Source organism: Oncorhynchus clarkii, chromosome 3, assembly GCF_045791955.1.
Source record: "Oncorhynchus clarkii lewisi isolate Uvic-CL-2024 chromosome 3, UVic_Ocla_1.0, whole genome shotgun sequence".
Classification (NCBI taxonomy): Eukaryota; Metazoa; Chordata; class Actinopteri; order Salmoniformes; family Salmonidae; genus Oncorhynchus; species Oncorhynchus clarkii.
In genome coordinates this window covers 7,828,114-7,840,577 of record NC_092149.1, presented here as the reverse complement: position 1 = coordinate 7,840,577, position 12,464 = coordinate 7,828,114, and the positions used below count along the sequence as shown (strand labels likewise).

At 45.0% G+C, this 12,464-nt stretch overlaps 1 protein-coding gene across 2 annotated transcripts in view; it reads left to right on the top strand.

Moving 5' to 3' along the window:
- LOC139387264 (rap guanine nucleotide exchange factor 5-like) overlaps positions 1–11,944 on the top strand; it is a 67,887-nt gene extending 55,943 nt beyond the window's left edge. For both annotated transcript variants that reach the window (XM_071133389.1, XM_071133382.1), the window contains 11 exons: positions 572–650; positions 1,266–1,415; positions 4,396–4,493; positions 4,738–4,860; positions 5,083–5,261; positions 5,565–5,655; positions 9,344–9,394; positions 9,817–9,904; positions 10,463–10,527; positions 10,679–10,733; positions 11,626–11,944. In XM_071133389.1, coding sequence (XP_070989490.1) covers positions 572–650; positions 1,266–1,415; positions 4,396–4,493; positions 4,738–4,860; positions 5,083–5,261; positions 5,565–5,655; positions 9,344–9,394; positions 9,817–9,904; positions 10,463–10,527; positions 10,679–10,733; positions 11,626–11,744 — 1,098 coding nt within the window. In that variant the 3' untranslated portion in view covers positions 11,745–11,944. The remainder of the gene's footprint in view (positions 1–571; positions 651–1,265; positions 1,416–4,395; positions 4,494–4,737; positions 4,861–5,082; positions 5,262–5,564; positions 5,656–9,343; positions 9,395–9,816; positions 9,905–10,462; positions 10,528–10,678; positions 10,734–11,625) is intronic.
- The last annotated feature ends 520 nt before the right edge of the window (positions 11,945–12,464 follow it).

Here is a 12,464-nt window from a genome sequence, read left to right as displayed (position 1 = left end):
TACCACGAGCCCATCCTCCCTAATTAAGGTGCCACCAACCTCCTATGGTAAGAGTGCGTCATCGTTGGACAGGGTTTCCCAGCTGGTGGCCCACAGGCCATTTTATTTGGCCCCCAAGTTTTGGAGTTAAAACTCCAGCAAATCAGCTGTTTTTTCATTTAGTAAACCTGTTAGAACGTGTTTCCATGCATAATAGAGACACATACATTTATGTGATTGAATACAAATGTAAACCAGGTTTGAAATGATGTTTTAGTAAAATATTATATCTGTTTGGGCTTCTTGTGGTCAATTTGCAGTCTACAAATGATTTGTAATTATGTTCTGGCCCCCTGATCATCTCGTCAAGAAAAATTGGGCCCGTGGCTGAATCTAGTTGAGGATCCCTGTTGTAGGGATGTGTTTACATTTGAATAGCCAGGTTTCCTTAAAGCCTATTTGCAACAGTTTGGGTCATTAAATACTATTGTCCTCTTGTTTCCTGTAGAAACCACAAGAGTCCAAAAGAGTTAGAATGTTTTCTCACACAGTATGAATGTGTTCTGAATTCTCTGTATGTCCCTGCATTTAGAGCAAAGCTCTTTCCCATCAGCTGAGCCTGAAAGAGAACGTGCTCCCGACCAGAGGAACACAAAGGGAGACCAGGGAAGGTGAGTCGATCCTCAAATCTGTCTGCTTCCCAAATGGCACCCTATTCCCTATATAGTGCACCACTTTTGAGCAGGGCTCTATGGCCATTTGGGATGCAGCCCCTGTCTTTGTATTTCTTCTTCCTACATTCCTCCCAGCATGCATTGTTTCCACAGTTTGTGTCGGCTGATGACGTTCTGTATAGAGCATCTCAGAGCCATTCTTTTTAAGGTAGCAAGCACTGTGAGGAGGCAGAGTAACAATGGGAATCCTTGAGGCTGGGCAGAATGAGACTTTTCTGAACAATGAAATTCCCAATGCTTTCATGTTCAATGATGTCAATACATGAGGTGATGCATGTGAATTATGACATCATTGAACATGAAAGCATTGGGAATTTCATTGTTCAGAAAAGTCTCAGTCTGTCCAGCCTCTTCACACGCATCACCTCATGTACCACTTTATGTAGCAGGTTAGCCATTTGAGAACACCCATGAGTTGACCATTCAAATTGCTATGGTCAGTAGCTCCAACTCCATTCTATTCATTCTACTTCTATGGGATAAACAGTGTTCTCTTTCTCTCTGTCTCTCGTTCCTTCCTTCCTTCCTCTCCCTCTCTCCCTCCCTCCTCAGTGTTGTGTCATGTGTACGTGAGCATGGACTCATATCTGAGTGTGAGGAGCCTGGCCAGTGTTGTGGCCCAGGGGCTGCTGCAGGAGGTGGCTGAGAGACTGGATGTCCCCCTGGAGGAGCTCGTCCTGCTGGCTGTCACCTACCCTGGAGGTATCTAATCTAACCCTAACCATACCTAATACAACACAACACACTGGAGGAGCTGGTCCTACTGACTGTCACCTACCCTGGGGGCATCTAATCTAACCCTAACCTAACCATACACAACACACTGGAGGAAATGGTCCTGCTGGCTGTCACCTACCCTGGAGGTAACTAATCTAGTCTAACCCTAACCTAATCATACACAACACACTGGAGGAGCTGGTCCTGCTGACTGTCACCTACCCTGGAGGTAACTAATCTAGTCTAACCCTAACCTAATCATACACAACACACTGGAGGAGCTGGTCCTGCTGGCTGTCACCTGCCGTGGAGGTATCTAATCTAACCCTAACCTAACCATACACAAGACACTGGGGGAGCTGGTCCTGCTGGTTGTCACCTACCGTGGAGGTAACTAACCACAACTTAACACACATGGATTCACCAGAGTTTCAATGGTCTGTCTGTCTGACCGCCTGCTTGTCGAAATCATATCAAATCAAACGGTTTTTGGTCACATACACAGATTTGCAGATGTTACCACAAGTGCAGCGAAATGCTTGTGTTTCTAGCTCCAACTGTGCAGTAGTACCTAACAATACAAAACATACTATAAATAAAAACACAATACACAGAATCCAGAAAAATACAGAGAACTTAAGAAATATCAGAACAAGCAATGTTATATTTGAGATTCTTCAAAGTAACCACCCTTTGCCTTGATGACAGCTTTGCACACTCTTAGCAACCAGCTTCATGAGGTAGTCACCTGGAATGCATTCCAATTAACAGGTGTGTCTTGTTAAAAGTTAATTTGTGGAATTTCTTTCCTTCTTAATGTGTTTGAGCCAATCAGTTATGTTGTGACAAGGTAGGGGGGTATACAGAAGATAGTCCTATTTGGTATAAGACCAAGTCCATATTATGGCAAGCACAGCTCAAATAAGCAAAGAGAAATTACAGCCATCCTTACTTTAAGACATTTAGGTCAGTCAATGCGGAACATTTCAAGAACTTCAAGAAAGCTTCTTCAAGTGCAGTCGCAAAACCATCAAGCACTATGAAGAAACTGGCTCTCATGAGGACCGTCACAGGAAAGGAAGACTCTGAGTTAACTCTGCTGCAGAGGATAAGTTCATTAGAGTTACCAGCACCTCAGATTGCAGCCCAAATAAATACTTCACAGAGTTCAAGTAACAGACACATCTCAACATCAACTGTTCAGAGGAGATCGAGGAGTGAAGGAAACCACTACTAAAATACACCAATAAGAAGAAGAGACTTGCGTGGGCCAAGAAACACGGGCAATGGACATTAGACCAGAGATTGTTCATGTAGAACAGAACCAACCCTACACTGACTGACTCATGTAGAACAGAACCAAACCTACACTGACTGACTACAGTAGAACAGAACCAACCCTACACTGACTGACTACAGTAGAACAGAACCAACCCTACACTGACTGACTCATGTAGAACAGAACCAACTCTACACTGACTGACTCATGTAGAACAGAACCAACCCTACACTGACTGACACATGTAGAACAGAACCAACCCTACACTGACTGACTCCTGTAGAACAGAACCAACCCTACACTGACTGACTCCTGTAGAACAGAACCAACCCTACACTGACTGACTACAGTAGAACAGAACCAACCCTACACTGACTGACTCATGTAGAACAGAACCAACTCTACACTGACTGACTCATGTAGAACAGAACCAACCCTACACTGACTGACACATGTAGAACAGAACCAACCCTACACTGACTGACTCCTGTAGAACAGAACCAACTCTACACTGACTGACTCCTGTAGAACAGAACCAACCCTACACTGACTGACTACTGTAGAACAGAACCAACCTTACACTGACCGACTACTGTAGAACAGAACGAACCTTACACTGACTGACTCCTGTAGAACAGAACCAACCTTACACTGACCGACTACTGTAGAACAGAACCAACCCTACACTGACTGACTCGTGTAGAACAGAACCAACCCTACACTGACTGACTACAGTAGAACAGAACCAACCCTACACTGACTGACTACTGTAGAACAGAACCAACCTTACACTGACTGACACATGTAGAACAGAACCAACCCTACACTGACTGACTACTGTAGAACAGAACCAACCCTACACTGACTGTCTCGTGTAGAACAGAACCAACCCTACACTGACTGACTACAGTAGAACAGAACCAACCCTACACTGACTGACTACAGTAGAACAGAACCAACCCTACACTGACTGACTACTGTAGAACAGAACAAACCTTACACTGACTGACTCATGTAGAACAGAACCAACCCTACACTGACTGACTACTGTAGAACAGAACCAACCCTACACTGACTGTCTCGTGTAGAACAGAACCAACCCTACACTGACTGTCTCGTGTAGAACAGAACCAACCCTACACTGACTGACTACAGTAGAACAGAACCAACCTTACACTGACTGACACATGTAGAACAGAACCAACCCTACACTGACTGACACATGTAGAACAGAACCAACCCTACACTGACTGTCTCGTGTAGAACAGAACCAACCCTACACTGACTGTCTCGTGTAGAACAGAACCAACCCTACACTGACTGTCTCGTGTAGAACAGAACCAACCCTACACTGACTCACTACAGTAGAACAGAACCAACCCTACACTGACTGACTACTGTAGAACAGAACCAACCCTACACTGACTGACTCGTGTAGAACAGAACCAACCCTACACTGACTGACTACAGTAGAACAGAACCAACCCTACACTGACTGACTACTGTAGAATAGAACCAACCCTACACTGACTGTCTCGTGTAGAACAGAACCAACCCTACACTGACTGACTACAGTAGAACAGAACCAACCCGGCACTGGGACACTTATCTACCCCAGATAGCAGGTGTCACGCTGGCTGACATATTTATAATGGCTGTGCTGTGTGTGATGCTTCCTCTCTCCAGAGAAACTCCTCCTGAAGCCTCAGGACAGGCTCTACTCTGATTCGCTGACAGCAGTGGGGAGGCTGCACGTGTGCAGAAAGGACCTGAGTGAAGTCATGGTAGGAATCACAATGAGTCCACTTCAATGCAGTTCCTCAGCAGGCTACAATGTGAATGAATCGAGCAGAGGTGACAGTCCTCAGGCCTCCTATCAAGCTACTTCTGCATTTGGTTTATCACATTATATTCCTGATTCCTACTGCATATGCTTCCAGCCTATATCCCACAGGGTCATATCACACCAGAAAATAACATGTTCTTACATGCCCCAACAGGACATAACATATTCCTTTCTCCTCTCAGAGCCCGTTCACAGACAACGCAGAGCTACAACAGAGGTCAGCTCGCATGCTGAGTATGAACACATGGGACGTGGCTGTCACCCTTACAAACTTTGACTGGAGTGTCTTCAACTCAATACATGAGGTCCGTGACAACATCTTTAGTCCATCACCTACACTATGCATGCGTCCCAGTTGGCACCCGATTCACTATAGTGCACCTTTTTACCAGGGCCCATAGAGCTCTGGTCAAAAGTAGTGCGCTATAAAGGGAATAGGGTGCCATTTAGGATACAGTTAAAGATATTAGTGATTCAAAGCTTTCTACAAGCTCACCCGTGTCCTGTCCTCTCTCTCTCCACTCCAGCAAGAGCTGGTGTACTTCACGTTCAACCGTCATGCCAGCAGTGGCCACACGGTGGCGCTGGAGCTGCTGCTGCAGCGCTGCAATGAGGTACAGCTGTGGGTGATGACAGAAGTCCTGATGTGTCCTACGCTCTGCAACAGAGTCCAGCTCATCAAGAAGTTCATCAAAATCGCTGCCCAGTGAGCTCTCTTCTCTTCTCTTCTCTTCTCTGACACAACATAGTGGGCACCAGCATTTAGAGCAGAGTTGTTACATCCTCAAAATGTGATGTCTTCTTCTACAGAAGTAGAGCAGTATGATTGGTCCATTTCACTAAGGGCCCAATACTTTAACTACAGAACTCTGCACAACACTCTATTATAGTGAGGTCTGCATGGACAGGATGCCCCCTCCTGTGGTTTAGTGAGGAATTACAGTTTGTATTTCTGTATCATCACTGTATGAAGCTGGTGTTAACAGTGTGTCACTCTTTATTTCCTCAGCTGTAAAGCCCAGAGGAACCTCAACTCTTTCTTTGCCATCGTTATGGGTCTGAACACCGCAGCAGTTAGCCGCCTCAGTCAGACCTGGGAGGTCAGTGTTTGTCTGCTTCTGTATGTGACTATCTGTGATGGGATGTCTTTTAAGCTTTTCAGATAAACTGGTCTTGATTGTCTTTTGCCAAGGGACAGTTTGAAATGTACTGTTTAGATCAAAATAGGAGAGAGTTGTCAAACTTTTTGTTGTTGCTTTGAGGATTATTTTATTTTAGATTTATTTGGCACAGGGGAGGGTAGTGTGTTTTTATTGGGCAGAGGGGAGGGTTGTGTGTTTTAATTGGGCACAGAGCAGGGTAGTGCGTTTTTATTGGGCAGAGGGGAGGGTTGTGTGTTTTTATTGGGCAGAGAGGAGGGTTGTGTGTTTTTATTGGGCAGAGGGGAGGGTAGTGTGTTTTTATTGGGCACGGAGGAGGGTAGTGTGTTTTTTATTGGGCACGGAGGAGGGTAGTGTGTTTTTTATTGGGCACGGAGGAGGGTAGTGTGTTTTTATTGGGCACAGAGGAGGTTAGTGTGTTTTTATTGGGCACAGATGAGGGTAGTGTGTTTTTATTGGGCACAGAGGAGGGTCTGGTGTTTTTATTGGGCACAGAGGAGGGTAGTGTGTTTTTATTGTCAGAGGGGAGGGTAGTGTGTTTTTATTGGGCACAGGAGGGTAGTGTGTTTTTATTGGGCAGAGGGGAGGGTAGTGTTTTTTGGGGCGGCACAAAGGAGGGTAGTGTGTTTTTATTGGGCACAGAGGAGAGTAGTGTGTTTTTATTGGGCACAGAGGAGAGTGGTGTGTTTTTATTGGGCACAGAGGAGAGTAGTGTGTTTTTATTGGGCACAGAGGAGGGTAGTGTGTTTTTATTGGGCACAGAGGAGAGTAGTGTGTTTTTATTGGGCACAGAGGAGGGTAGTGTGTTTTTATTGGGCACAGAGGAGGGTAGGGTGTTTTTATTGGGCAGAGGGGAGGGTAGTGTGTTTTTATTGGGCAGAGAGGAGGGTAGTGTGTTTTTATTGGGCAGAGAGGAGGGTAGGGTGTTTTTATTGGGCACAAAGGAGGGTAGTGTGTTTTCATTGGCCACAGAGGAGGGTAGTGTGTTTTTATTGGCCACAGAGGAGGGTAGTAAGTTTTTTCCCTGATTTACATTCACCATTTTGTAGGTTTTACTATATAATGTCTTCCATATAGCCATGTTTCCTCATCTGCTTGCATGCACCTCTCCTATATCAAGGTGTTTTGGTACTTCCCTTATGCACTATGCCTTTCTACACTCTTACTAAACCATAGGTCAATGTAGTCTAACAGTCAACTGTCTAACCTTCCCTCTATTCATAGTGACTATAGTAGTAGATGAATCATATATAGTCTACCACTCAACTGTCTAACCTGCCCTCTATTCATAGTGACTATAGTAGTAGATGAATCATATATAGTCTACCACTCAGCTGTCTAACCTGCCCTCTATTCATAGTGACAGTAGCGGTGGGTGGATGTTTATCCAGATCTGCAAAATGCTAACTAGCAATAATACCACACATAAAATCATTCAAATCTGCACCCAATGTTCAATATAAATCCACTCGATAGAAGAGTAGCTGAGAGACATCATTACTTCATGAAAGAACAGTGAAGACATGAAAGATGCAGCTCAAAAAGCTCCCCTATTGATATTGTTAAGGGACAATACAGTTATCCTACCTAGATTACTGGACCCTACTACACCATAATACAATGAAAAGTTGCATCACTGTTTTCAATTGAGTACAGTTCTACTCTAGGATGTAAACTGAAAATGCCATTTGAATAATGCCGCAAAAGCTGTGTTATTTGAATGTTTCATTCCATGGATCAGTTACGGGTCTACTCTGGACAGATTCTAGAAAAGGCACAGTAGCAGGCCAGTCTGGCTGGATTTTTACTTCTTATGCTGATCATCATTCTCCTAAGTCTTCTTCACGTAGGCCTGTGCTCCCAGCAGGCCCAGTTATTCAGGGAAACTGAACACGCGTTCGGCCTCCTTTCTCATCTATTTCTAGACCTAGAAGCTAACGCCTAAATATAGTCGCAATGTTTCCGTCTGAAAACGCTACTTCAAAAGTCTCCTGTAGGCTACCTGCTCACATCCATCCACTCCACTGTACACCCAGTGTACAAAACATTAGGAACACCTTCCTAGTATTGGGTTGCACCCAAGTTTGCCCTCAGAACAGACTCAATTCGTTGGGGAATGGACTCTACAAGGTGTCCAAAGCGTTCGACAGGGATGCTGACCCATGTTGACTCCAATGCTCCCCGCAGTTGTGTCAAGTTGGCTGGATGTCCTTTGGATGGTAGACCATTCTTGATACACACAGGAAACCGTTGATTGTGAAAACCCAGAAGCATTGCAGTTCTTGACACACAAACTGGTGCGCCTGGCACCTACTACCATACCCTATTTAAAGGCACTTAAATATATTTTGTCTTGCCCATTGACCCTCTGAATGGAACACATACACAATCCATGTCTCAATTGTCTCATGGCTTAAAACTCCTTCTTTAACCTGTCTCCTCCCCTTCATCTACTCTGATTGAAGTGGATTTAACAAGTGACATCAATAAGGGATCATAGCTTTCACCTGGATTCACCTGGTCAGTCTATATCATGGGAAGGGCAGTTCCTATTGTTTTGTACACTCAGTGTAGTTCCAGCATCTTAACTGTGCAACGGCCATTCATCAATGGAAAGAGACATCTGTTACAAAACAGCATAAAGTTGAATGACATTCGTAGATTGCGAGGCCAAGCCTTCGATACTGAGTAAGTCTACAAGGTAGCGGGGATGTATTCTCTGTTAGATAGACATTCTCTACTTGATTGTGGAGTTGAAAACCTTATCCATGATGATAAACGCTCAGTCAGTAAGCAGTATGCATTCATGCATTTCATATTGGTTGTGTGTGGTGCATTGGCACAGAAACCTGTTGGTGGAAAACACAGGAGGTTGGTGGCACCTTAATTGTGGAGGACGGGCTTACGGTAATGGCTGGAGCAGAATTAGTGGGATGGTGTCAAATGCATGATTTCCATGTGTTTGACAACATTCCATGTTCTCCGTTCCTGGCTATTGTTATGAGCCGTCCTCCCCTCAGCAGCCTCCACTGGTGGAAAATTCATTGCAAATATTCTATACAATTATAAGTATAGCATCAAACTGTTAGAAATCTGATTTCCCCTTAGCTGATCATTGTATGCTGCCAGCTCTGATTGTAGTGTAATGAGACAAGCAGGGAGAGTGAGCTCGTCCTTGGTGGTCGACGAACCTTCAACCTTCTGGCCCATATCCCTGCGTGGCATCAACTGTACCACGAACCCTAAACCTTCTGGCCTGTATCCCTGCGTGGCATCAACTGTACCACGAACCCTAAACCTTCTGGCCCGTATCCCTGCGTGGCATCAACTGTACCACGAACCCTAAACCTTCTGGCCCGTATCCCTGCGTGGCATCAACTGTACCACGAACCCTAAACCTTCTGGCCCGTATCCCTGCGTGGCATCAACTGTACCACGAAACCATGCTGAAGTAGCAAAGTGGATATCCACGGTTATAAACACAGGGTCGCTACAGGGATTGTTATTTCTGGTGGTAATAATATTGTATGAGGGAGGAGGGTGTGCACACTGTTTCACAGGACAAGGAGGAGGTCTGAGTCGACCCAGTAAATGTTGTGGCAACTAAACCTGTTTTTCTTTCCATCAGAAAGTTCCAGGAAAATTCAAAAAACTGTTTTTGGAACTGGAGATGTTGACAGTAAGTTCATTATGTTTTATTGTGTAGAGATCCTGTAATAATGAATGGGACTATACATGGAATTATGTGTTGTACGTTTAGTACTAGGAACATATTGGGTCATCTGGTCATTAAATAGGCTACATGTTTTCACTGTTGAGTTAATAAAAGCAGGAGGCTTTATTAATTATCACTAGTTCTGGTCATCTTGGGACATAGTAACAGATGTTAAGGGGTTGTGAGGGCTTCTGTAGTGCACATGTCCGAGTCCCAAAAGGCACCCTATGCCTTACATAGTGCACTCCTTTTGACCTGATCCCTATGGGCCCTGGTCATAAGTATTCACTATATAGGGAAGATGTTGGCATTTGGGACGCAACAGACCACGTTTCTCCCCAAAGACAAGCGTCACACATCACATCTGTCTCAACATGTCTTCACAGGACCCCTCTCTCAACCACAAAGCCTACAGGGACGCTTTCAAGAAGACCAAGACGCCCAAGATCCCTTTCCTTCCTCTGCTACTGAAAGGTGCCTAGACTCAGAAAACACTGCATGTTACTGTCATCACTGCCTCCTGAACCCTGCAGTGATCTGTAATGTTACTGTCATCACTGCCTCCTGAACCCTGCAGTGGTCTGTAATGTTACTGTCATCACTGCCTCCTGAACCCTGCAGTGGTCTGTAATGTTACTGTCATCACCGCCTCCTGAACCCTGCAGTGGTCTGTAATGTTACTGTCATCACTGCCTCCTGAACCCTGCAGTGATCTGTAATGTTACTGTCATCACCGCCTCCTGAACCCTGCAGTGGTCTGTAATGTTACTGTCATCACTGCCTCCTGAACCCTGCAGTGGTCTGTAATGTTACTGTCATCACCGCCTCCTGAACCCTGCAGTGGTCTGTAATGTTACTGTCATCACTGCCTCCTGAACCCTGCAGTGGTCTGTAATGTTACTGTCATCACTGCCTCCTGAACCCTGCAGTGGTCTGTAATGCAGACAGAAATATTGTGAGCTGAACTTAAATCAGAATCGACGAACTAGCACTCAATATTTGAACTCTGCTACATTGTTCCCTTTCTCTTAGATATCACTTTCATTCACGAGGGCAACAAAACGTTTCTCGATAACCTGGTGAATTTTGAAAAGCTGGTAAGTCGCTCCAGTATGACGGAAGGGGTTGAACATGTCAGTGTACCCAGTGTTTCTTCAACTGTAGACAGTCTATAACGCAGAAACCAGGTCATCTAAAATATGTGATGGATGTGTATTTGATGTGTATGGTGTCCATCTCTTCTTGCAGCACATGATAGCCGACACGGTGCGTCTCATCAGACACTGTCAGGAGGATCACATGGGTGGGTGAAGTGTGTGTGTGTGTGTGTGTGGGTCTTACTCTCACACAGTCTTAGATCAGCAATGACCATCAACTTTGATGAGCTATCCTTGAACCTCCATACTCATGTCATTACTTACACACAGTAGACAGGTCACAGTGTTGACTTTCTACAGTCAGCCACTATAACACAGTAGACAGGTCACAGTGTTGACTTTCTACAGTCAGCCACTATAACACAGTAGACAGGTCACAGTGTTGACTTTCTACAGTCATCCACTATAACACAGTAGACAGGTCACAGTGTTGACTTCCTACAGTCAGCCACTATAACACAGTAGACAGGTCACAGTGTTGACTTTCTACAGTCAGCCACTATAACACAGTAGACAGGTCACAGTGTTGACTTTCTACAGTCAGCCACTATAACACAGTAGACAGGTCACAGTGTTGACTTTCTACAGTCAGCCACTATAACACAGTAGACAGGTCACAGTGTTGACTTTCTACAGTCAGCCACTATAACACAGTAGACAGGTCACAGTGTTGACTTTCTACAGTCAGCCACTATAACACAGTAGACAGGTCACAGTGTTGACTTTCTACAGCCAGCCACTATTACACAGTAGACAGGTCACAGTGTTGACTTTCTACAGTTGTTGTACAGTAAAGATGACTCAACTACAGCAGTCAGCAGAATAACAGTATCCAATTAGATCATCAGTTCATCAATAACAACATTATATGTTGCTATAGTAAATTGATTGAGTCATTAATGCTGAGAACCCCCTACGCTACACAGCCACTCACAGTAATGAAGACTGTGTACCAACAACTATCTTCTGTCATGGATAATTCTCTGTGTGTGTGTGTGTGTGTGTGTGTGTGTATTTACTGTGTGGTTTACCTCCTAGGGAACGGGATGCCCCAGAAGAGCAGTCCGGAGGTGCAGGCCTATGTCGACTACCTTCACGTCATTGACAATCAGCAGACTCTGTTTGAACTGTCCCACAGACTGGAACCCCGTGTGTAGACAGACCACATACACTCTCTGAGCCTGCCTCCCTCCACCCCTCGAAGTCAGACCACCAAGGAGAAGGGTACCAACTAGTCTCTGGAAACACCTCTCAGGACTCATAGAGAGACATGGGTTGGCCAACTCTACAGAGCCCAGCTCTAACACACACACACACACACACACACACACACAGGATTCTATTAATCAGCTGCTCACACAGCAGGACTTGATGAGTTGAATTAGGTGGGTTAATGCAGGACTGGAACAAAAGCCAGAGGGTTAGGGTTGGCCAGAGCCAACAGAGAGATGACTGTGTGGCGCTGGCCAACCACTAGATGGCGCCAAAAGGCATACTGGAATACTGAGCAACGATGGAGAAGAGGTAACCAAAGAGCTTCTCAGTTTAACAAATAGATCTGGACCCATATTGATCAAAGGATCCCCGAGTAGGAGTGCTGATCTAGGATTTGTTTAGCCTTTTGGATCATAATGAATGGACAGGGACCTAGATCAGCACTCCTACTCAGTGATGTCCTGGTAGATAAATAGGTGGATAAACTTGGATTGTTGGTCGCAGTGAAAAAAGTAATGCTTCCTATTCTTTCAATGCATTTTTCTGCAAAATGTGGGTACATTGTTGGGGCCCTCCCCCAAAAAGGTGGGTACATTGTTGGGACTCTCCCCCCAAAAAGGTGGTTACATTGTTGGGTCCCTCCCCCAAAAAGGTGGTTACAT